This window comes from Rhinolophus ferrumequinum, chromosome 8 (genome assembly GCF_004115265.2).
Source record: "Rhinolophus ferrumequinum isolate MPI-CBG mRhiFer1 chromosome 8, mRhiFer1_v1.p, whole genome shotgun sequence".
Taxonomy (NCBI): domain Eukaryota; kingdom Metazoa; phylum Chordata; class Mammalia; order Chiroptera; family Rhinolophidae; genus Rhinolophus; species Rhinolophus ferrumequinum.
In genome coordinates, this window is record NC_046291.1 from 29,753,984 (window position 1) to 29,777,291 (window position 23,308).

Sequence of the window (23,308 nt, forward strand, 5' to 3'; positions counted from 1 at the left end):
AACATTTCTGTCTAATACTGGGCATTCGGGAGAAAGGTGGTCAGAGAGAGTATGTGTTCACCATGTAATCAGGAGCGGGTCAAAGCAGAACACTTCTGAAGACTTAAACAGGTGTCCTCACTGACCTCAGCCTCAGAACATGAAGAAGGAAGTAGGAATAGTCACACAAGCCAAGTATAAATAAAAATCTGGGCCATGTCCCCCAGGGCACTCTCTCTCAGATCTCTTAATTGCATTATAAAATAATTCAGTTTGTGCCATTGAACTGTTTGGGTTCCTGGAAGTCATTACGTTTTTTTCCATCTTTCCACAATAATATTTCATAATTTCTGAGTTAAACATCTATTTCATAGTTCTCTAAGGGATTATAAAATGATTCATTCTTGCCGTGTAGTCTTGTGTGACATTGTCTTATTTGAGGCCTTGTAGCTAAGAACTTAGTATAATATTTGTAAGGCACTCAGGGTAGTGCCTGGCACTTAATTATTGCTCAATGATTAATATTAGTGGCAGATAGTTATTATTCTGTCCCACCAAGTTTTGCTTTTTTACAAAAGTATTTTGGTCTGGTGAGAGTAGTTTCAATGGACACTGATCAGCATTATAATTTGCAGTAAAATTTTAATAATGAACTTAATATAAAACTGAATATTAAAACTAAATGTTGGCTTCAGTTTGAAATGCTTTTGAGAATCTTAGCATTGAAATCTTCACATATAATTTGCTTTCTTATGTCCTGTTAATTGTAGTACTGGTACCTATAAGCTTTTTATTACTCTCCTGTAATAAACTCATATTGGATGATCAACAATTAAAGAAACAAAGAAGAAATTTGAAATATTTTATATTCTATGCCAATTCTGTACGAGCAAAGAACTTTGTTTTTCCTCCAGTATTTCTGTTTAGCCCAGTGATTAGAGCAGTTAGTCCTGCCATTTATTGCTGTGACTTTTGGCTTGTAAATTAACAGGTAATGATGTCAGCTGGTCTCCAATTATTCCCTGAAACTGTGGTATGCATGATTGATTTCCTAGAACATGAGGCACAGTCTGTGATTAACCATCTCTATTATTCAGTTACTATTGCTACTTTTTATACTCAAAAATCCCATTTTACAGGCAGGGAAATTCTTTCAATTGTATATGGCTTATTTCATTGAATTTATCTTCTACTACTTTCATAGCACCTAAAATGTGCATTCTGTAAAAGGTAGGATCTAGTGAAATATTTTTATTCAATATCATGCATATTGTTATTGCTAAAATAATTAGCTGAATCTCTTTTTTTTCTACCTCTAGTGATTTCCTAAATAAAAACCAGGAGCTGTTGCAAGATTTATCAGAAGTGACTGAAGAAAACACCCAGTTGGTAGAAATACTGAATACTTTGTTTTTCTTGCCAACTAGACGACTTCATAATTATGCAAAAGTTTTGCTAAAGCTTGCTACTTGTTTTGAAGTGGTAAGCTTCCGTATATACCCTCTTTGGACACTTGGGAAGCCAATGATCATAGTTTATTTGTTTGTTTGTTTGTATTATGCCACACCATGATCTCAACTCCACTAATTTAATATTTGTGTATGAGTAATAAGTTTATTTTTCTTCAGGGAAGTGAAAGAACGAAGTATGATTGTAGATAAATCTAGTTTTCTTTGCTGTGGATTCAGTTTCCTCTCAGGTTGTTATCAAGATGAATTGCGCTCATTTTATGAAACTGTCTAAAGTTGAAACACAAGTATGAGTGCTACTCATTCAATAGTTGTTAAAGTTTATTGAGTGCATACTGAGTACAAGTTACACAAAGCTCTTTAAAACCCTGGCTTTCTGTATGACACACACCTGTAAGGTAGTGGCATTGCCACCTGGCCTGGACTCATGATAGATTCATGCCAGGTATTTGGGTCACCTTGTTATAAGCTATGAGAAATTGCAGTGTTACAGGATTTCCTCATACGAGAACTAGTCTACTTTCTGTATAAAATGTGTTAGGTGGAATCTTAGAAAATTAGCCCTGCTTTAAGATATGGGTGTATTTGATCAAGCCAGTTCTAAGACATTCACCTTTGAAATTGTACTGAAATGTGTGGGTTCATTTTGTTTCTACTCTGAAGGGCTCTAGAGAAACCATAATGACTCCAGGGTTCCTTATAGTTTAGAATCTTTTTAATCTTGGGCTCTGTCTCCTTAAATGGACAGATTTCAGTCTCCAGAGTAATCCAAGCACTGATATAGGCTTTCTACATTTGATCCTACTGTAGCCTTGTAGGTCTTTTCTTTAGGTTATCCCAAACTGATTTAGTTTTAGCTATGAAGGTTTGAGCTACACAAATAACCCAATGAGATACAGATTTTACCTCAATATGTTCTCAGTTAATTAAAAATCTTGACTCCTAAATCAACTTGAAATTGTTCAGAGTCTGATATTGTACTATTTCCAGAATGAAGGGTCCTAATTCTGCGTAAAAAAATACAGATCCCACAATCAGATTCCCTTTTTTGTTTCTAGCCTTATCTTCTTCCCTGTGTCCTACATGTCAGTTCAGATTCCCTGGGCTTCATATGGTTTATTTTTGATTCCTTAAACACCCCTCCCTCCGTCCTCATTACGAGAAACCTTCAAGACCTGCATCAAATGTCTTTTCCCATGAAAATGAAGCCCGCTCTTACTCTGCCACACTTCCTTCCCTTCCCATCTCTTAAGAATTAGTTACTCCCTCCTCTGTGCTTTGCTAGTGCGTTAGCTCTCCATTCTATTTTCACGTTATGTCAGTGGTCCTTAACCAGGGTTAGGGATCAGAATCGTCTGTGGAAGTTTTTTCAAAACACATAGCTATGTTCTGTCACTGCAAATTGGTATTTATTAAGTTTAAGGTACAGCTTAGGAAAAGAAAAAGATATATATATATATATATATATATATATATATATATGTATGTATATATGTATATTTCTCTAGATAAAAATAATACCTAATATTTATTAAATGCATTCCATATACCAGGTACTGTTCTAAGTATGTAAGTATGTTATATACCATTAAATGTTTCTTAAATGAATGGAAAAAATGAGTATGAAGGACTCTAAGAATTGTGGAATGTAATTACGCATGAATGAGAGGGATCATCCTTTCATCTTACCTTCTGCTCACTCTTCATAAGGCATAGCAATTATACCCTATCCCATGGTTGGTTTTCAAAGATTGATCTGCAGACTCTTGTGGGTTTCAAAGACCCTTTCTGGGTTGTCACAAGATCAGACTATTTTCAGGACAATGCTAAGACATTTGCTTTTTCCAGTGTTGTCATTTGTACTGACCATGCAAAGTAAAGATGAGTAAAACTGCTGGCTCCTTAGCATGAATGAAGGTAGAGGTACCAAACTGTACTCATAGTGTTCTTTGCTGCCATCTACTTGCAGTAAAAATCAAAAAAAAAAAAAAAAGCCAATTTCACTTAAGAATATTCTTTTATTTTTTTATTAAATTTATTGAGGTAACATTGGTTAGTAAAATTATATAGGTTTCAGTGTACATTTCTATAATACGTTATCTATTTATTGCATTGTGTGTTTTCCACCCAGAGTCATTTCTCCTTCCATCACTATATATTTGTCCCCCTTTAACCTCTTCTACCACTTCCCCCGCCCGCCCCTTACCCTCTGATAACCACTAAACTGTTGTCTGTGTCTGTGAGTTTTTGTTTGTTAGTCTTGTTCATTTGTTGCTTTTAGTTTTATATCCCACATATAAGTGAAGTCATATGGTTGTTGACTTTTTCTGTCTGATTTATTTCGCTGAGCGTGATAATCTCAAGATCCATTCATGTTGTTGCAAATGGCAGTATTTCATTTTTTTCTTATGGCTGAGTAATATTCCATTGTATATATGTACCATGTCTTCTTTATCCAGTCATGTATCGAAGGACACTTTGGTTGTTTCCACATCTTGGCCACCGTGAATAATGCTGCAGTGAACGTAGGGTTACATATATCTTTACGGATAAATAATTTCAGATTTTTTGGGGTAGATACTCAGAAGAGGTATTGCTAGGTCGTATGTTAATTCTATTCACTTAAGAATATTCTTGATGAAGCAGTAAAAATTATTTTATTCACCCTCAACCATTGCATGTACATTTCTTGTTGATATGTAACTGACATAATATTAGTTTCAGATTACAACATAATTTGAGATATGTATATTATAGAATGATCACCACAATAAGTGTAATTAACGTCCATCACCACACATTGAACTATACATCTTTTTAATATTCTATGTGATGAAATGATGAAATGTGTAGTTGCATGCCAAAATATGGAGGTTTTCAAAGAAAAGTACAAGATTGTGATTGAATTGAGAGCTGCTTTTTTTTTTTAATTTGAACAATTGACAGATAAACTATGGTTATTCAGATTTGGGTATGTGGCAGATATTTTCTCAAAAAATAACTAAATGAGTAAATGAGCCTTTTACTTCAAGAACAACTGACAATATTTGTTGCCAATGATAAAATCTGAACTTTTAAACAAAAATTAAAATGCGGGAAACATGTATCTATCACTGTGAGCTTGGCAGTTTCCTAATACTTAAAGACTTTCTGATGAGATTATCGATGATATTAATGTGATTTTTGTTGTATAATAAAATGTGTCAACATTTGGAAGCTCTGCATAGCTTATTGAACCAATATTTTCTAAATGTCCAATGTTATAAAGTCATGCATAGGTAAAAATTCTATTGAAAGTGTAAGATAGACCAGATAGACCAGGATTTTAATGTAATGGAGTACAAAAAGTTTGATTAATGTAGTTTCAGACTCCACATTTCAGCTACTCTTAAAGAAACTGCCACTTAAGTTTTGGTACAGTTTCAAAGGGGAATATCCATAATTATTTGAAATGGCTATTAAAATACTCACCCCTCTCCCCTTTCCCAATTCTATATCTTTATAAAACAAGATTTTCTTCATATATTTCAACCAAACAACATATCGTAAGAGATTTAATGTAGTGGCAGAAACGAAAATCCAGCTGTCATCTTTTAAGCCAGATAAGAAAGAAGAAATTCGAAAAAATGTAGAACAGTGCCACTTTTCTCCCTAAACATTTTTGTTTTGGAAACTATTTTTCATGTAAAATGTTATTTTATTTGAAATAAATAAAGATATTTGTATTTCTCCACTTTATTTTCTAATATGGTAAAAATCAATAGATATAACCCACATAAGTAAAATAGAAATCCCTGAAACCAGAACATTTGAGAATTCCTGGTCTATCCTGGGTTCTCTGCTGGTCTCCTCACTGATAACTGCCAGTGTTTGTTTCTTTTCCCCTGAGTTAGTTTTCTATTTCATATGTACCTGTATATAGTTGAAATTTCTAGAACCAATCTTTTTGCTCAGCTCCCTGTCCGTTCTTAGGCTGGATTTCCTCCCTAAATATAATACTAGGTATCTAAACCACACTGAGGCTACAAATTCTGGACAATTGTTTTATATTCTTTTTCCCCCCCTTAATTATTGGCCTCCAGACATCTCCAGAATACCAGAAACTGCAGGATTCCAGTTCTTGTTATGAGTCTCTTGCTCTCCATCTCGGCAGGAAAAGGAAGGAAGCAGAATACACACTGGGCTTCTGGAAGACCTTTCCTGGAAAAATGACGGTAAACCATGCCAATTGTCATTAACCCAGCAATCAGCAGGCATATCCAAAACAACTGTCATCATTTTTTCCATTCCTCACTTGTTTATGGTAATAATGCTTTAATGACCCCTTTTGTAAGGATGCTCTAAGGACCACAGCAATGGATGGTCTAAACATTAAAACCTTCCTTCACTTCTGGTAGTCCTCTCTGAACATGTATCTCACCTTCTTTTGTTGGTTCCTGTTTTTGTTTTTAATCTCCTTTGACTGCTAATTTTATGAAATGTTTGGATTCCACCTAAATTTAGGTTTAACACCAAGCTAAGCTATGACCAGCAAATTCTCTAAATGTGATGTGTGTATCTTTCATTTCCTCTTTGCAGGTTAAGTTTGACTGTTCAATTTTGTATTCTTAATTCCAGGATTCCTTAAGGAAGCCAGAGCGTCGACTGCTGTGTGAGAGTAGTAATCGAGCCCTGTCTCTGCAGCATGCTGGGAGGTTTTCGGTGAACTGGTTCATTCTCTTTAATGATGCCCTAGTCCATGCCCAGGTAGGCCGGATTCCAACCTTAGAAGAAGCATACTCTATTTAAAATTTAATTAGTTATACCATCAGTTTGTGTTAAATCTATTGTGATTTCACTGAAACTATTGAATAAAAGGGAATTGTTTAGCTTGCATTTGTGGTATGGGCTGGATTTTAGGGAGCGTTTTTAGTTTCCATCTTGAAAATGAGTATCAGCCATGTGACAGGGTCCTTGCAGCAGAGATGGTGAGACCCATTGGGGTTAGCCATGTTATGGGGAGTATTTGACTGAGATGGTGGCACTCATGTGGACTTAGCCCTCTGCAAGAGGTTCTGCAGCAGAGACCCCTTCCTCAGATGTGTCTCCATGTTCATTGTTTCAGTTCTCCACACACCATGTTTTCCCTTTGGCCACACTATGGGCAGAGCCACTTTCTGAAGAAGCTGGTGCTGTGTAAGTGTACCCCTCTCCCTCACCCCACCCTAATTCTCTCTCTTTGTTACCCTGATTGTTTCCTTATTCAAGTAAAAAGGCTCAAAAGGCCTCCCCATTCTGCATAATCAGGCTTATCCTCCCAGTACTAGATAGTAAAATGGCCTGTGGTGAAGATCATGACAGATCCAAGTGGTGGAAGGGTTTCTTTGTTGCTCACATCCCCATGGTTCAGCACAGAGCAAGGTAACTGTGTTGTTTCTCCCACTGTGGGACCCAAACCCAGGGCATAACTACATTTACATTTAATTGACTTCTCCTGTTGAAATAAACAAGTTATTTTTCATATTTAAGAATGGATATTGTAAGTATTTATCCTTATAAACGTTTTAGGAATGGCTTAAAGATAACTACACCTGAGGAGCAGTTCACTCTGATTTCATCAACACCCCAGGAAAAGGTTAGTCCATTATGGTATTTTCTTTCAGTCTTTGGCCTAGATGTTTTTGTCTGTTACGGTAGTAAAGAAGAGATAAAAGTTGTTTGCTTGGCTAATGATCCATAATTATGTCTGAAAAATCTTCATTAAATCAAGACTATACAGTTTTATTTACTTATTTTTAATGTGTCTTAATTTTAAACCTATAGCAGTGAATTCCAAGAACCAATCAATGTTAATTAATAAGAAAAGCATCAGGAGACAGAAAAATTACACCAAGAAAAGCTAGTAGGATTCAAAGCAATGCGTAATGTGTTGTTGCCTTAAGCTTATCAATACTTTTTGCTCCTAGACTAAGTGGCTACGGGCTATAAGCCAAGCTGTGGATCAGGCTTTGAGGGGGATGTCTGATCTTCCACCTTATGGAAGTGGCAGTATTCAGAGGCAGGAACCACCCATTTCACGCAGTGCCAAATATACTTTCTACAAGGATCCTCGCCTAAAGGATGCAACCTATGATGGACGCTGGTTTTCAGGGAAGCCTCATGGCAGGTGAACATGTTTCAGTTTTACACCTGGGGTGAGGATGAGAGTCTAATTACTGAGAATGTAATGATTATCTGAAACATTAATTGACATGTATTATTCTTTGCTTATGCATTCCAGAGGGGTTTTGAAGTGGCCAGATGGAAAGATGTATTCTGGCATGTTCAGGAACGGCTTAGAAGATGGGTAAGTAAATTGTGTAAAACATGAGGGTGAATTCAACTTCAGTCACAAATTACTATGTTATTTTGTGTTCAGAGTTATTTTCAAAACAATAAGGAGATTTTTGTTCTGTTTTTAGAAATGCATACCACATGTTAAGGTTTATAATGCAGATGTGTGAACACAAAGAGAGCTAGGAATTTAGGATGCAGCCTTGATTTACCTAGAATGAATCGTTTACTTTGATAGCTCTGTGACTTCAAGTTACACAGCCTTCCATCTGTTAAATTGGGACTGTGTTTTCTATCCACTTCGTAGTTGTGAAGGCTGAGAACCTTGGGTGATGTTGATGGTGAGACCGTTGAGATAGTATGTCCTACAAAGGACATACAGAAATTTTCCTTTCAGTAGTTTTAAGTCATCTTTAATTTTTGTGGTATGCTAAAGGGGAAATCTTCTAAGTGCTGTATTATCTTAGTGGTAATCAATGGCATTTTTTTGTATAAGTTCATCATGTTTTCTAACACTTAGATATATTTACATGATAAATTCATGGCAATGAAGTATTTTGTATCACATTAGATAAGCAATTTATTTTGCTATATAGAAAAAATTTATATAAATTGAGTAGGTGATTTTTTGTGTATGTGATAATGTCAATTTTTATGATATATTTTAGTCTCCTTTTAATAGAATTTTAGAATGAGAAGAGACTTTAGATAATCTGACTCACCCCCTTTATTATACAGATGAGGGAGCTGGGTCCTGGGACTTACCAAGGTGATGTGACTAATGAGTGGTAGAGATAGGCTTAGGACATACGTTTTCTGTTTTCCATTGGACTTGGGATAAAACACCTAATCTCTGCAGAGTGGGGTTGATGTCCCACTCCTCTAAGACTTGCTAAATAGCTTAGGTAATAGATGCAGCTTAAGCCAATACTCCATATACTCCTTTCCTCCTACAGGCAATCTCTGTTCTCCTTGTTAAATGTATACACACAAAGCGTGAATATGTCATAAATGTATCTTCTGATGTTTTTTATTTTCCTTGGCAGGTATGGAGAATACAGAATCCCAAACAAAGCATTGAACAAAGAAGACCATTATGTGGGCCATTGGAAAGAAGGAAAAATGTGTGGTCAGGGAGTCTATAGGTAATAACATTGGAAAGGTTGTTGCACTGGGGTTACTTTTTCAAACAGTCACGTAAACTTAAATGTTTGTGTAGCCAAAATTTTCAAGGAGTAAATTTTATTTACTCTTCTTATGACTGAAACTGTGTAGTCTTCTTTTAACTATCAACCTCTCATCTATCACAATGTGAAAATTTTAGGGTATTGTTTAGTTCTTAACAAAATTGTACAAACCTGGTAAACCCTACCTTTCACATAGAATCTCCTAAATGTCTTGCCTGTAAATTTATCTTATATTTAGTATATGACTCTAATATGGACAAACCTATCGTTCTTTCAGAGATCACTTATTTCATTTTCCCATAAGAGCATTCATTTCATTTTCACCCTTTTTCCCCCCATGTTAACACAGAATGACACCTGTGACATATTTAACTTGTTAGCTTTAGTCATTCAAAAATGAGAATTTTGATTGATAAAAATAATCATATAAACAAATAATTACAGCTATCAGTGAGACATGAGTATAATTTTGAATTTGCTAAACTTTGTAAAAATAAGCATCAGAAGTCAATGTGCTTGTGATCTTTATCCATTCTTTTTAACCACAGTTATGCCTCTGGTGAAGTGTTTGAAGGCTGTTTTCAAGATAACATGCGTCATGGTCATGGGCTCCTACGAAGCGGAAAATTGACTTCCTCTTCTCCCAGTATGTTCATTGGCCAGTGGGTAATGGATAAGAAAGCAGGATATGGTGTCTTTGATGATATCACTAGGTACAGTATTCTGCTTCGAACCTCAAAGTTTAGTTTGAGAGGATAAGGTTCCTGTACTTCTCCAAAAACAGTGATAATTTTTATGAAGGTTGAGTGTCTGAATCTGACTGTGTTGAGAAAAGTTTTTTTTTTTTTTTTTTTTTTTTTTTTTTTTTTTAAAGGTTTTATTGGGGAAGGGGAACAGGACTTTATTGGGGGAACAGTATGTACTTCCAGGCCTGTTTTTCCAAGTCAAGTTGTTGTCCTTTCAATCTTAGTTGTGGAGGGTGCCGTTCAGCTTCAAGTTGTTGTCCTTTCAGTCTTAGTTGTGGAGGGCGCAGCTCAGCTCCAGGTCCAGTTGCCGTTTTCTAGTTGCAGGGGGCGCAGCCCACCATCCCTTGCGGGAGTCGAACCGGCAACCTTGTGGTTGAGAGGACGCACTCCAACCAACTGAGCCATCCGGGAGCTCAGCGGCAGCTCAGCTCAAGGTGCCTTGTTCAATCTTAGTTGCAGGGGGCAGAGCCCACCATCCCTTGAGGGAGTCGAGGAATTGAACTGGCAACCTTGTGGTTGAGACCCGGTGCTCCAACCAACTGAGCCATCCGGGAGGCAGCTCAGCTCAAGGTGCCTTGTTCAATCTTAGTTGCAGGGGGCGGAGCCCACCATCCTTTGCGGGACTCGAGGAATTGAACTGGCAACCTTGTGGTTGAGAGCCCACTGGCCCATGTGGGAATCGAACCGGCAGCCTTCGGAGTTAGGAGCATGGAGCTCCAACCGCCTGAGCCACCGGGCCGGCCCGAGAAAAGTTTTAATAAGACAGTTGCCAGATCATGTTATTCATTTGCTTGTGAACATAACAATAGGTTACTTCTTTACAATATCAGGATCATTCAGAATTAACGTTGGTACCATTTTCCTTAAAGCTTCACAAAGAAAAAGCTTTTAATGTTTCAAAGAGGCTACCAAATCTTTATTATACAAAGGAAAACCTTTAATGCAGTCAGTAGATAATAGGAGTGAAAGATCAGGGGGAACCTATGGAAATTTCCTCTGGGATCATAGAATGGTATCTTTTGCTAAATGGTATCTTTTTGCTAAATACCTTTTTTGCTTAGGTTTTCCTATCAGGTCAGACAATTCTTAGTCGCCATGCAAGCAACCCAGGAATCAAGCTTAGTTAAATTCAGTCAAACTTCAGGGAGGAATATAGTTCTTTTGCCTCCATATTTGATTTGACCTGATTTGCTTTTGGACTTAACATGTACTCTTTTTCCACCTCATGTTATTGTCATAATGGAATTTTAAAATATATGCTGTTATTACTAAACTCCATGATTATTTTTAACAAGGAGTTTGTACTTACTCTTTTTAGTGGAGATTAATAAGATTTCTTTAAGTTTGAATAGATGAAGAATGAGTCTTCTTGTATGGTAACCCCATTTCTTTTTTTCTTTTTTTTAAGTTAGTAAACTTTGGGGTAAGAAAAAATTGTGCATAGGTTTGAATCTACCTATTATTAGGTTGGTGCAAAAGTAATTGCGGTTTTTGCAATTATTTTTAACCTTTTAAACCGCAATTACTTTTGCACCAACCTAATACATTTTGAATGAAATTAGAGATGAATTGTTAACATTCTTTTCATGATTATACATTTTAAAGTTATCATGGAAATACATAGAGTGTATGCAAGTTTACGTCAGGTGGATTATAATGTCAAATTCCTAAGAGAACATTTCTCTGAGTAAAATGCCTTTTGCTATCACATTGTCTCATTTTTGAGATGGAGTTAGCCACTTGAACTAGAAAAATGGAACAGATGCCACCTAGGGGTGATGCTTGGTATCTCCCATGTGATAATTGTTTTTTCCCTACCTTATCATTGATTTTTCATTTCATTTCTTTTCTATTTCTATTAAGGGGGGAGAAGTATATGGGAATGTGGCAAGATGATGTATGTCAAGGGAATGGTGTGGTAGTTACCCAGTTTGGATTATACTATGAAGGCAACTTTCACCTTAATAAAATGATGGTGAGTGGAAGATTTGTATATAGTTACTATTGATTTCCTTTAACTCCTATGTCCTTAACTTTTAAAATCTTCTTTTTTTTTTTTTTTTAAATGTTCTACCTTCGTAGTACTGCTCTGTCTTTTCAGATCACATAAGGCTTTGGGGGGATATGGCTACATGTACTCTTAAGTTACCCCGCATTTTATGTGTTGTTATTTTTGTTTTGTTTCTTCACATAGGGAAATGGAGTGTTACTTTCTGAAGATGATACCATCTATGAGGGAGAATTTTCAGATGACTGGACTCTTAGTGGAAAGGTTGGAAGCTTTCTTCTTTGTCTCTCTAATGCAATATTTTAAATTTTTTCTTAACTTTGTAAAAAAGCTAATTTACCATACATGACATTCACCCATTTTAAGTGTACATTTCAATTATTTTTCAGTAAATAAAGTCGTACAATCACACCACAGTTCAATTTTGGAACATTTCCATTACCCAGAAAGGTTTCCATTACCCATCGCCTGCCTATTTGAAATCACGCCTTGTTTCCAGACTCCAGTCCCAGAGAACCTCTAATGGACTTTATCACTCTGCAGATTTGTCTTTTTAGATCCTTTCCTATAAATCATTTAACATTGTGGTCTCTACTGTGTGGCATATTACACTTAGCAAAATGTTTTTGAGGTGTTTCCATTTTATGGCCTGTGCAGTACTTCATTCCTTTTTATTGCTGAAGAGTGTTCCAAAACCACATTTTGCTTATCTCTTCCTTCACCAGTTAACGGGCATTCGATTATTTCCAATTTTAAACTATTATAAATAAAAATCTATAAACATTTGAATACAACTTCTTATATGAACATGTTTTTATTTCTCTTGGGTAGGTGCCTAGGAGTGCAATTGCTGGGTTGTATGGTAAACTGATGCTTAACATACTACCAGGAAACTGCCAAACTGTATTCCAAAGTGGCTGTATCATTTTATATTCCCATCATTAATGTATGAGAATTCTGATTTCTCCACGTCTTTCCCAACATTTTTTATTCTGTGTTTTTTTTTTTCTTTTTGCCATTCTAGTGGGTGTGAATTGATATCTCATGGTTTTAATTTACATTTCCCTATTGACTAATGATGTCATATGTCATTAGAGCATATTTTCATATGCTTATTAGCAACTGATGTATCTTTGGTGAAATGTCGCTTCATATATATATATATATATTTTTTTTTTTTTTAATTTTTATTCATTTTATTTAAATAAGAGAAACCACAGTTTACCCATTCAAATATTTTGACATTTTAAGAATTTGTTTATAGTTTTATTGAGTTGTAAGGGTGTTTTATATTTTCCGGATACAAGTTCTTTATTAGACATAGTATTCACAAATATTTTCTTGCTGTCTGTGGCTTGTGTTTTTATTTTCTTAATAGAGTCTTTTGAAACACAACAATTTTTAATTTTAATGAAGTCCCATTTATCAAAATTTTTATGAATCATGCTTTTGATGTCACATCTAAGAAGTCTTTGCCTAGCTCAAGCTTTTAAGATTTCCTTTTGTTTTGTTCTAAAAGTTTTATACTTTTAGCTCTTATATTTAGGTCTATGATTCACTCTGAGTATATTGTGTGAGTTATAAGTCTAAATTGATCTCTTTGCATATGGATATCCAATTGCCCCAGCAACTTTTTCCATTGAATTTTCTTAACACCTTTGTTGAATTTTCTTAACATCACTTAGTATGGTAAACATATTTTACCAAAAATATGTTTATTTCTGGACTCTAAATTATATTTTCTTGATCTACATGTCTCTCCTTATGCCAGTGCCACACTGTCTTGATTACTGTAGATTTCTAGTAAGTTGTGAAATCAGGGAAGTGTAAGTCTTCCAACTTTGGTATTTTTTAAAATTGTTTGGCTGTGCTGGATCTTTTGCCTTTTCATATAAATTTAGGAATGGTATGTCAAAATCTGTAGTAAAGCCTGCTGAAATTTTGATTGCATCAATTTGGGGAGAGTTGCCGTCTTAATAATATTGAATCTTCCAATCCATGAATATGGAATGTTTCTCTATTTATTTAGATCGTCTTTAATTTCTATCAGCAGTGTTTTATAGTTTTCAATATGCATCTTTTGCGTATCTTTGGTTAAATTTATTCGTAACTTTTTTTAAAGCTGTTATACAGAGAATTATTTTTTAATTTTATTTTTTAATTGTTGATTGCTATTATATAAAAATGCACTGATATTTATATTTTGTTTTTTGTATCCTGAAACCTTGCTAAAGTCATTTATTAGTTCTAGTAGGGTGTGTGTGTGTGTGTGTGTTTCTTAGGATTTCATACATATAGGATCGTGTTGTCTGCAAATATAGTTTTACTTCTTCCTTTGCAATCTAGAAGGCTTTTATTTCTTTTTATCTGATTGCACTCTCTAGATTCTCCAGTAGAATGTTGAATAGAAGTAACAAGAATGCACATCTTTGCCTTGTTCCTGTTTTAGGGGAAAAGCATTAAATCTTTCATCACTAAGTATGATGTTAACATACTTATGATAGATTAATCAGATTGAGATAGTTCCCTTCTATTCCAAATTTGTTGTGAGTTTTTAAAATCATAAATGGGTTTTGTATTGTGTCACAGGGCTTTTTCTGTGCCTATTGAGATGATTGTGTGGTTTTTGTCCTTTATTCTATTAATATAGTGTTTATATTGGTTGTTTTTCTGATTATAAACCAACCTTGCTTTCTTGGGGTAAATTGTAATTGGTCATAGTGTATAATCCTTTTTATATGTTACTGGATATAATGCTAATATTTTGTCAAAATTTTTTGACAAAATATGGTTTACTGCTTTATTTTCTTATGATGTCTGTCTGTCTTTGGTATCAATGAAATGCTTCGTAACATGAGTTGGGAAGGGTTCCCTTCTCTATTTCCTAAGAGTTTGTGAAGCCTTGGTATTATTATATCTTCTTTGAATGTTTTGGAGAATTTACCAATGAAGTCATCCAGGCCTGAGATTTACTTTGTGAGAATATTTTAGATTTCTAATTCAATTTCCTTCTAATTGGTCTATTCAGATTTTCCATTTCTATCAGTTCTGATAATTTGTTTCTTCCTAGGAATTTTCCTATTTTACCTTAAGTTATCTAATTTGTTGGCATAAAGTTGTTCTCTTAGTATTCCCTTCTAACCTTTTTAATTTCTGTAAGATTGGTATAATATATCTAGTTTTGGTTTTGATTTTGTAATTTTGTCTTTTTTTCTTGATTAATCTAGTTAATTGTTTGTAAATTTGTGTATCTTCTCAATGAAGCAACTTTTGGTTTCATTGATTTTTCTCTATTTTTTGTTTTGTTTGCTGTCTCATTGATTTTATTTATTATCCCTTTCGTTTTTCTTTTTTTGGGTTTAGTTTACTCCTTTTAATTTTGTAAGGTGAAATTTTAGATTACTATTTGAGAACTTGCTTATTTTCTGATATAGGCATTCATAGCTAAAATTGCCTGTAGGCACTGCTTTAGCAGCATCCTTTGAGATCTTTCTTATTTTCTAATATAGGCATTTACAGCTAAAAATTGTCCTGTAGGCTCTGCTTTAGCCACATCCCATACATTTGGATAAGTTATGTGTTCATTTCATTTAGCTCAAAATATTTTACCCATTTTTCCTGTGATTTTTTTTTTCTTTTACCCAGGATTACTTTCATATATTCTTTTTGCACATACACATACACACTTTTTTTATTTTTATTTTTTTGAAGTATTGGGGATTTGTAAAAAGTAAGTTAAAAACAAATGTTAGTCATTTGGTGCTTTTTTTTTTTTCCCCTCTTGATTTCATAAATTTAAAATACTTTCTCTAATTTCACATTTTCTCTAACTACGTAGGGAACACTGACTATGCCAAATGGAGATTACATTGAAGGTTGTTTTAGTGGAGAATGGGGATCTGGGATAAAAATCACTGGAACCTACTTCAAGCCTAGTCTGTATGAGAGTGATAAAGACAGACCCAAAGTCTTGTAAGTAATTAATATAAATTCTGGATTAATGATTGAATGTTTTGAGTTGTCTTTTATCAAATCTGGTTAATATTTTAAATACAGAACAAGTTTTTTAAAGTCTTTTTTTCCCCCACCAGAATGGAACCTCCTTGAATTGTCAACTGACACTACTATAGATAGCTAAGTCTATAGCCTTAGATGTTTAAAATAAAAGTTCTGTGTGTGGGAACAATCTTACTGTTAGTGGTGCAGGTATCCAAGTTGATTGAAAGAGAGCATTCTGAAATGGAACTGCTGCACAACTTGATTTTTGAAAAGTAAAGATCAAGCCTATATATACACCAAGTAGAGTAGAATATTCTATACATGTGGGAAAAAAGTCAAAATCTAAGTCTCTTAGTGTATTATATACTTCTAAGAAGTTTTTTTATATGTGTATTTTCCTTTAGTGATTACAGCTTTAGCTTTATTTTTCTATTTTGGTAACATCTCAGATTCATTGTTCTGATGGGAGCTCAATATATTTTACGTACCATCTCTATTCTTAGAGTATTTTAGAATATAGTACGTAATGCATTTTCACAATTCTCATTATGAGTTGTGCAATACACAGAAAGTCCTTGTTTTAGTAGGAATCAATTTTACAAAATCAATTCTGTGGAAATGTAGAAAGCAAAGGAGTCAATTCTGATGTGCTTTGTGCTTAAAAATTTATACACTGTAGAATCTGATAAGCATTAAGTAGCTAAAAAGAATCCTTTCAAAATTTTTGTTATGTTTTTAAAAGTAGAATCACTATGAATCTAGGCAGTTTTGTTACAGAAGCACTCCCAGTTGTATATTCATTTCTCTTCTTTATGATCTTTGCATAGAAAAAAGTGGCTAATAAAACCTTGACATGAATTTATTAGCAGGAAGCTAGGAAACCTGGCAGTGCCAGCTGATGAGAAGTGGAAAGCAGTGTTTGATGAATGTTGGCATCAGCTGGGCTGTGAGAACACAGGCCAAGGGGAGGTTTGCAAAGCATGGGACAATATTGCTGTGGCCCTGACCACCAATCGGCGCCAACACAGAGACAGGTGAGTGAATGTCTGCCCAACGTCAGGCAGAGCATGGTAGGAAAATGCAACATAAAACCAATATGTATTCAAGGCTTGCCACATTTAACTTAAAAATATAATTTGAAAGTCAATGATGTACTTCTGTTTCTGGGTAAGATGGATAAAACACGCCTCACTTTTTCTTCTCCTGAAGTCAACTATAAAATCCACACAGAATACATGGACAGCTGTTTGAAAACTCTGAAAGGTAAATATCAGCTGGAGTATTGGGAAAGAATACCTGAATTCAGAGTGCCATTGAGCCAGTCATGAGCTTACTGAGTGTTTTAACTTTAGTATCTCTCAGCCTGACTCAGTATAACCTGAAACCTTGAAGTAAGCACTGTGGTATAGTAGATAGATAGAGATCCAGAAAAAAACCCTTTGCTTTTGATTCAGGTGTGGTAAAGAGACTCCTAAAGCTCAGGTTGAGTGGAGGAGACACACTAGGTTTTCTTTCTCTCCTTTTATTTCCATTTTCTCATGATCCAACCTCCAGGTACTTCTGAGGCAGGGGCAGTGATGGCTGCTGCTAGAGCAGCCATGAACAGGAAGCTTGCAAGAGCTAAAACTCTTGAGGGCATAGAAGCTTCTTCCCTCTTTGGTGGATCCTCAGGTCTAAGAGTCATGGCCAACTCCCGTTGCTTTTTCGGTCTCTCTGTCCTTCTCCTGCTTGGCCTTGGATGTGGCATATTCATGGAAGTGGGCAGTTTCTGGCCAGAGGACCTAATTTGGAACCAAAACATGCTGGTGAGGTGATACAGAAAGAGGAGCTCTGGAAACCAACCTTGTAAAGTTGTTTCTGAACTCCTGAGTTCACCCCAGACTTGCACATGTGTGGATTTGATCCTAATTAGCATACCAAGCACTTTGAGAACTGAGCCAATAGGGAGACTTCTACCCAGGTCCCAGACTGATCACTGAGTGGTACACGCACAGACATACCCAAATAGGACTGCAAAGGCTTTGCGAAGTGAACTGACGTTGGAACCACAGTCCATAGAAGGCTGAAACAAAAATGTCAGCTATTGCAGAGATTCCCAAGATGATTGCATATTCAGTGATTCATTAGAGGGACTCACGAGACTCAACATATAGTCATACAGGTAAGTCACAGGTAAGAGTTATTACAGCAACGTAGTAAGGATCCACAGCCAGATCATAAGGGAGAAGGCACAGGCAGAGTGGGGAGGAATCCATGTGTAAGCTTCCCATGCTCTCCTCCTTCTGTGAGGGGTCCTACAGAGCACACTCTTCCCCCCAGGAGTAAAGTTCAGCCACATATGTACAATGTTTCTGCCCAGGGAAGCCCATTAGAGATTCAGTACCCAAAGTTTTTAATGGGGGCTGGTCACATTGGCACCCTGTGCTTAGCAACTACCAGAATTCCACAGTCCCAGAAGGAAAGAAAATGTTCACCATAAAGCACACTGGCAATATAGTCTGTGGACAGCAAAATACCCTTATCAGTTAGGGAATGTTTCATGTCAGTATAGGAGACATGTAGGAAGCTTAGTTCGCAGGTATCAGCCAAAGGTCAACTTTATAAGTAGGTCCTTTTAAAGATAATAGTTTCAAGCCTACTATATTTATTATACATGTCAACATTCTCCTTAAGGTATAAATAAGACCCAGCATCTCATAATGTAATACTCAAAATGTCCAGGATATAAACCAAAATTACTTGGCAATCGAAGAGCCATGAAAATCTCAACTTATTTGGAGAAAGACAATCAATAGACATCAGTGACACCTTAACATTGATTTTGGAATTATCTGACAAGAACTTTAAAGCAGCTAGTATAAAAATGCTCAAATGAGCAATCACAAACACCCTTGAAACAGACATTAAAATTGATAAGTGTCAGCAAAGGATAGAAGATACAAAGAAGCAAATCAAAATTTTAGAATAAAAAAATACAGTAACCAAAAAAAAAAAAAGTCACTGTGCGAACTCAATAGCAGAATAGAGATGACAGCAGAAGAGTCAGTGAACTTGAAAATAGATTAATAGAAGTTATCCAAACTGAACAACAGAAAGAAAATTAACATTTGAATGAGCTTTTATGTAAAAAAAATGAACAGAGCTCTAAGGGCCTGAGAGTCTTAATATTTGTGTCCTTGAAATCCCAGAAGGAGAGGAGAAAAATTGTGAGGCTGAAAAAATATTTGAAGAAATAGTGGTTGAAAACTTCCCAAGTTTAGTGAAAGACATAAACCTACAGATTCAAGAAGTCAGCAAACCACATCCTGGAAAAAAACAAAGATATCCATGTACAAACACATCATATTCAAATTGAAAGAAAAAAGTCTTGAAAGTAACTAGATAAAAACGACACCTAACGTGTAGGGAATCAGCAGTTCAAATACCTGCATATTTGTCATCAATATCTTTTGGAGGCCTAAAGGAAGTGGCAGAACAGTTTTGAAGTGCTGAAAGAAAAAATTACGGATGTGCTTTTTCATTTCTCTTTCTACTTTTTAAAATTTTTCTCCCTTTTTCTCCTTTTCTTTTCTCCGCTTTTCCTTTCTCCATCTGCCTTTCTTCATATTTCCTTATTCTTTAACTTGCCAGTAACTTCTACAAGTATTGCTGAGCATTTGCTAATTCCTACAATGTAGAAAGAAGTTTAGGTCTTCTTCTTTTTTACCCCCGTATTTGTGATAAATGGGAATTGGTTATAGTGTTCCATGCATGAAGTTCATGATTTTTACTTTATACTCTTATCAGTAGAAGTATGGAAACTCTCAGAACTGATTAAATCTGTGGCCTTGCCCTTGTGTGTGACGCAGATGGTCAGCCTTCAATGATAGAGCCCATCAGTGTAGACATTGAGACCTTAGCTCTCCAGTTAATCTTGGTTAACTGTTGTTGGGTGTTTCTAAGAAGTGAAAATGAATGAACTTTTATATAAAACCATGTCCCTATCTTATTTATCTAAAATAGTAAAATAATAATGATTGTGCACTGTTTCTAATTTCTGATTCGTTGTAATCTAATGATAGAGTGCCATTACCAAAAATTTCTACTGATTACTAGTATTATTGTTTTGTCGTAACTTCTTCATCCAAAGCTTCTCTTTACCCATTATGTGCTTACCTCCCCAACTGTTGTGCGTGTGTGGCATCCTCATCATCTCCTTACTTCTTGAGCTCATTTTCATTTCTTCTTTTGCCGTTCTATTTGGTTTCCTTTTTCCTTGGCTCTCCCTGTCCTCTTTATTCCATTTTTCTCTTGTCACTAACAAATCTATCACCAGTATTTCCCAACATCATGGTTCACATTGGAGCAAAATCTTCATTAATTTATTGTAGTTGGTATGAAGTACAATTAAATGGTCTTTTGCATGACTTACATAAACTTAATAGTGGGTCATTTGCCATTTATGAGCTTATTTGGACCAAACACTGTGCTGGATGCTCCATTTCATCCTTAGTTGATGATGTTTTACGTGTACATTATAATCATCTTGCTTTCTTGATGTGAAATTCATAATCGGCTTTCTTTTCCCTTTTTGTAGTCCAGAGATACTAAGTCGTTCACAGACTCAGACACTAGAGAGTTTGGAGTTTATTCCTCAGCATGTTGGTGCCTTCTCAGTGGAGAAATATGATGACATCAGGAAATACTTAATAAAGGTAAACTAGAGACAAAATTACACTGGTCTTGTGAGTTAATGATGCAACTACCACAGTATGTCGTCCAAATCTACTTACAGCTCATCATTACCCTAGTCTTGTTTTCGCTTTCTGAGTATTTCTTTTGTTAATTCTCTTGACTACTAAAAGCACATTTCTGCATGAAGATTGGCCTATATGACAGTAGTTAACTTTTTAAGTTAACTTTTTGTAAAGTGTTCAAGGGTGTTCTTAAGAACTAGAGTCAGAGTTTAAAACGGCTTTTTGTTAGTAACATTAGCAAACTAGAGATTGTACAAATAAAGCATGCTGCCCTCACCCCTGGTTATGCTCTCTTTGCTTCCTTCTCAAACCCTGTAAGATCAGCTACAATTTCAGGGATGACATACATTATATGGGGTGCAGCAAGGAGTCCTAAGAGAAATCAAGGGAACTGAAGAGCAAATGTTTCAGAGCATAATCAGCAGTCATTTAGTTTTCTCCAAGATAACATTTTATATATATATTTTTGTGGAGTTTAAAGTTAATTAACTTCACAGAGATGTTAGAAGGATTTTTTGATTAAGTTTATGAACTCCTACTCCATATAATTTGGGTAGGATCAACGCTGTCAGAAAAGTTAGAGTATTTGAATTTTCCTGACCCAAAAGTTGATTCCTGACATTCTGAAAGTTGTTTACTACTTGTTGATTCTTTCTGCTGTTAGTGCACATTGATTGCCTTCATTGATTCTCCTCCTGTCTCAGGCCTGTGACACCCCTCTACACCCCCTGGGCAGGCTCGTAGAGACACTGGTTGCTGTGTACAGAATGACATATGTGGGTGTGGGAGCCAACCGCCGGCTATTGCAGGAGGCTGTGAAGGAGATTAAGTCCTACCTTAAGCGAATTTTCCAGCTGGTGAGGTAAGGGATCTTTTCACTGAAGTCTGCAAGTTGTGGAATACTAGTTTATACTAATGCTTGGGTGTCTTCACCCCGAATCTAGAGATTACATCTTTGTGAAGAATCATTAATGTTTCCCTTCATCACAGAAATTATTCATCGAGAAAATGGTTTTATGCCAGAGATCCTTAAATTGGCTGAATAAGGAAAACATGTTTTTACCTTATGTTTATGCTATAAATATAAAAAGAGATGAACCTTAGCCATTGCTACGTATCTCCTTTACATCTTTCTTACTCATTAGACATAGTTGAAGGCTAAAATAAATGTATTTATTTTTTTAATTCTAATTCTGGTATGAAATATAGTATGATTTGGATTTAATCTCTGGGTAAAATCAAGTCTCTAAAACCTAACCACAGAGAAGACAAAGCAATACGAATTTTTGTCCCTGAGTATGTCCTGTCCCTTGACAACAGCATCATATTTGTTCTTTTATTCAACAGATATTTATTGAGTGCATCTATGTGTTAGCTACCATTCCAGGTCCTGGTAGAATTTATCAGTGAACGAAACCAAAAAAATAAAAATTTAAAAATCTGTACTTCAGTGGAGCTTACATTCTAGTGGGGACACAGTAAACAAAATAATAGTATGTCAGATGATAATAAATGTGGCGGAGGGAAAGAGGGTGGGGCTGGAGGTAAGATGCTGCTGTTTTAAACAGGAGGCCTGACTAGTAAGGTAGTATCTAAGCAGAGACTCTGAAGGAGGTGAGAAAGCGTGCGACTAAGCACCTTAGAAAGCGTTTCAGGCAGTAATCAAATCTGGAACTGGTGAAATTCAAGATCTTTTACTGGGTTTAAGCCAACAAGTAAATACTATATTGAGATAATTATACAAAAGTTTATGGATTTGTCCCCAAAAAAGCTTCCTTATATTAGTAGCCTCAGAATTAATAAATGCATTTGAAAATGTTCAGACTTTGAGGGGGCAATATGATCTACTAAAAAAGACCACTGGGTTGGGAGTGTGTCAGCTCTGATGGTATAGTGAAGACAAGTTTCCTGATGTTCTTAGCTTTCCCTGCTATAAAATTAGTGCCAGAGGTAGGGACAAGGTTGCAAGGGCCGTAACTATAAGGAGGATAGTAAAGTTGTTTATGGTAGAGCCGACCATTTGCATTCCAAGAGATTGGAGATAAAATCTAGGGTAAATTCAAAGCCTAGAAAAAAATCCTCAAAAACTGGCAGCGTGATCATTTGGAAAATTTTTTCAGCAACTTGACTTTTTTTATAAACGTTTAAAATTTTTACCTTAATTGAATTTTCATTTTTTTCTTAATGTTGGACATTTAAGTAGTTTCCACTGATATTTGTTTATACTCTGAGAATAATAATCTCTACTTGAAGACTCGATAAAAATTGACCTCAGATGCCAGTATGAAAAACACATTATATAGATCTTCATTTTTTAATTACTAGACAGAAAAAAACCACCGCACATGAAGATTTTTTTAGTGGTATTATTCAGTAGATACACTTTTATTCTGTGAGAAGCATCAATTAAGACTCTCAGAGAATTAAAATATTTAATTGATGTAAAGTTTGATTTCATAGGTCCTTAAATAGATTAAATAATAGGAATGTGTTTTTATTCTTTGGCTGCTCTGGAAGTATAGTTGTCCAATTACTTTTTTTTTTTTACTCCTTAGGTTTTTATTTCCTGAACTTCCTGAAGAGGGCAGCACAATTCCTCTCTCTGCTCCTCTGCCTACTGAAAGGAAATCCTTTTGCACTGGGAAGCCCGATTCCAGATCCGAATCGCCAGAGCCAGGGTAATTGGAGTTGGGAGGAGATAGTGAGGAAAGGGGGGTAGGGCCCAAATGATCCTATCCAAAGACTCCCAGAAAAGTTGTTTTCTCTAGATCTCAGTTTCCTTATTTCCTTGTTTCCTTATTCTAAAATGATGTCATTGAACTAGGTGATCTCCAAGGTTCATTTTAGGTCTCAAGTCCATGAAAGTGCAACC

General features: G+C 35.5%; 1 protein-coding gene across 5 annotated transcripts in view; it reads left to right on the forward strand.

Annotated features, from left to right (window-relative positions):
* The window catches only part of ALS2 (alsin Rho guanine nucleotide exchange factor ALS2), a 73,752-nt gene that overhangs the window by 44,528 nt on the left and 5,916 nt on the right, over positions 1 to 23,308 (forward strand). For 4 of the 5 annotated variants that reach the window (XM_033111512.1, XM_033111513.1, XM_033111514.1 and 1 more), the window contains 16 exons: positions 1,299 to 1,461; positions 5,531 to 5,662; positions 6,066 to 6,194; positions 6,553 to 6,623; positions 6,996 to 7,062; positions 7,394 to 7,593; positions 7,708 to 7,773; positions 8,807 to 8,905; positions 9,496 to 9,660; positions 11,557 to 11,668; positions 11,888 to 11,965; positions 15,540 to 15,673; positions 16,567 to 16,734; positions 20,277 to 20,394; positions 21,141 to 21,298; positions 22,992 to 23,114. In XM_033111512.1, the coding sequence (XP_032967403.1) occupies positions 1,299 to 1,461; positions 5,531 to 5,662; positions 6,066 to 6,194; positions 6,553 to 6,623; positions 6,996 to 7,062; positions 7,394 to 7,593; positions 7,708 to 7,773; positions 8,807 to 8,905; positions 9,496 to 9,660; positions 11,557 to 11,668; positions 11,888 to 11,965; positions 15,540 to 15,673; positions 16,567 to 16,734; positions 20,277 to 20,394; positions 21,141 to 21,298; positions 22,992 to 23,114 (1,983 nt within the window). The remainder of the gene's footprint in view (positions 1 to 1,298; positions 1,462 to 5,530; positions 5,663 to 6,065; positions 6,195 to 6,552; positions 6,624 to 6,995; positions 7,063 to 7,393; positions 7,594 to 7,707; positions 7,774 to 8,806; positions 8,906 to 9,495; positions 9,661 to 11,556; positions 11,669 to 11,887; positions 11,966 to 15,539; positions 15,674 to 16,566; positions 16,735 to 20,276; positions 20,395 to 21,140; positions 21,299 to 22,991; positions 23,115 to 23,308) is intronic. The other variant, XM_033111515.1, reaches the window with a different exon arrangement.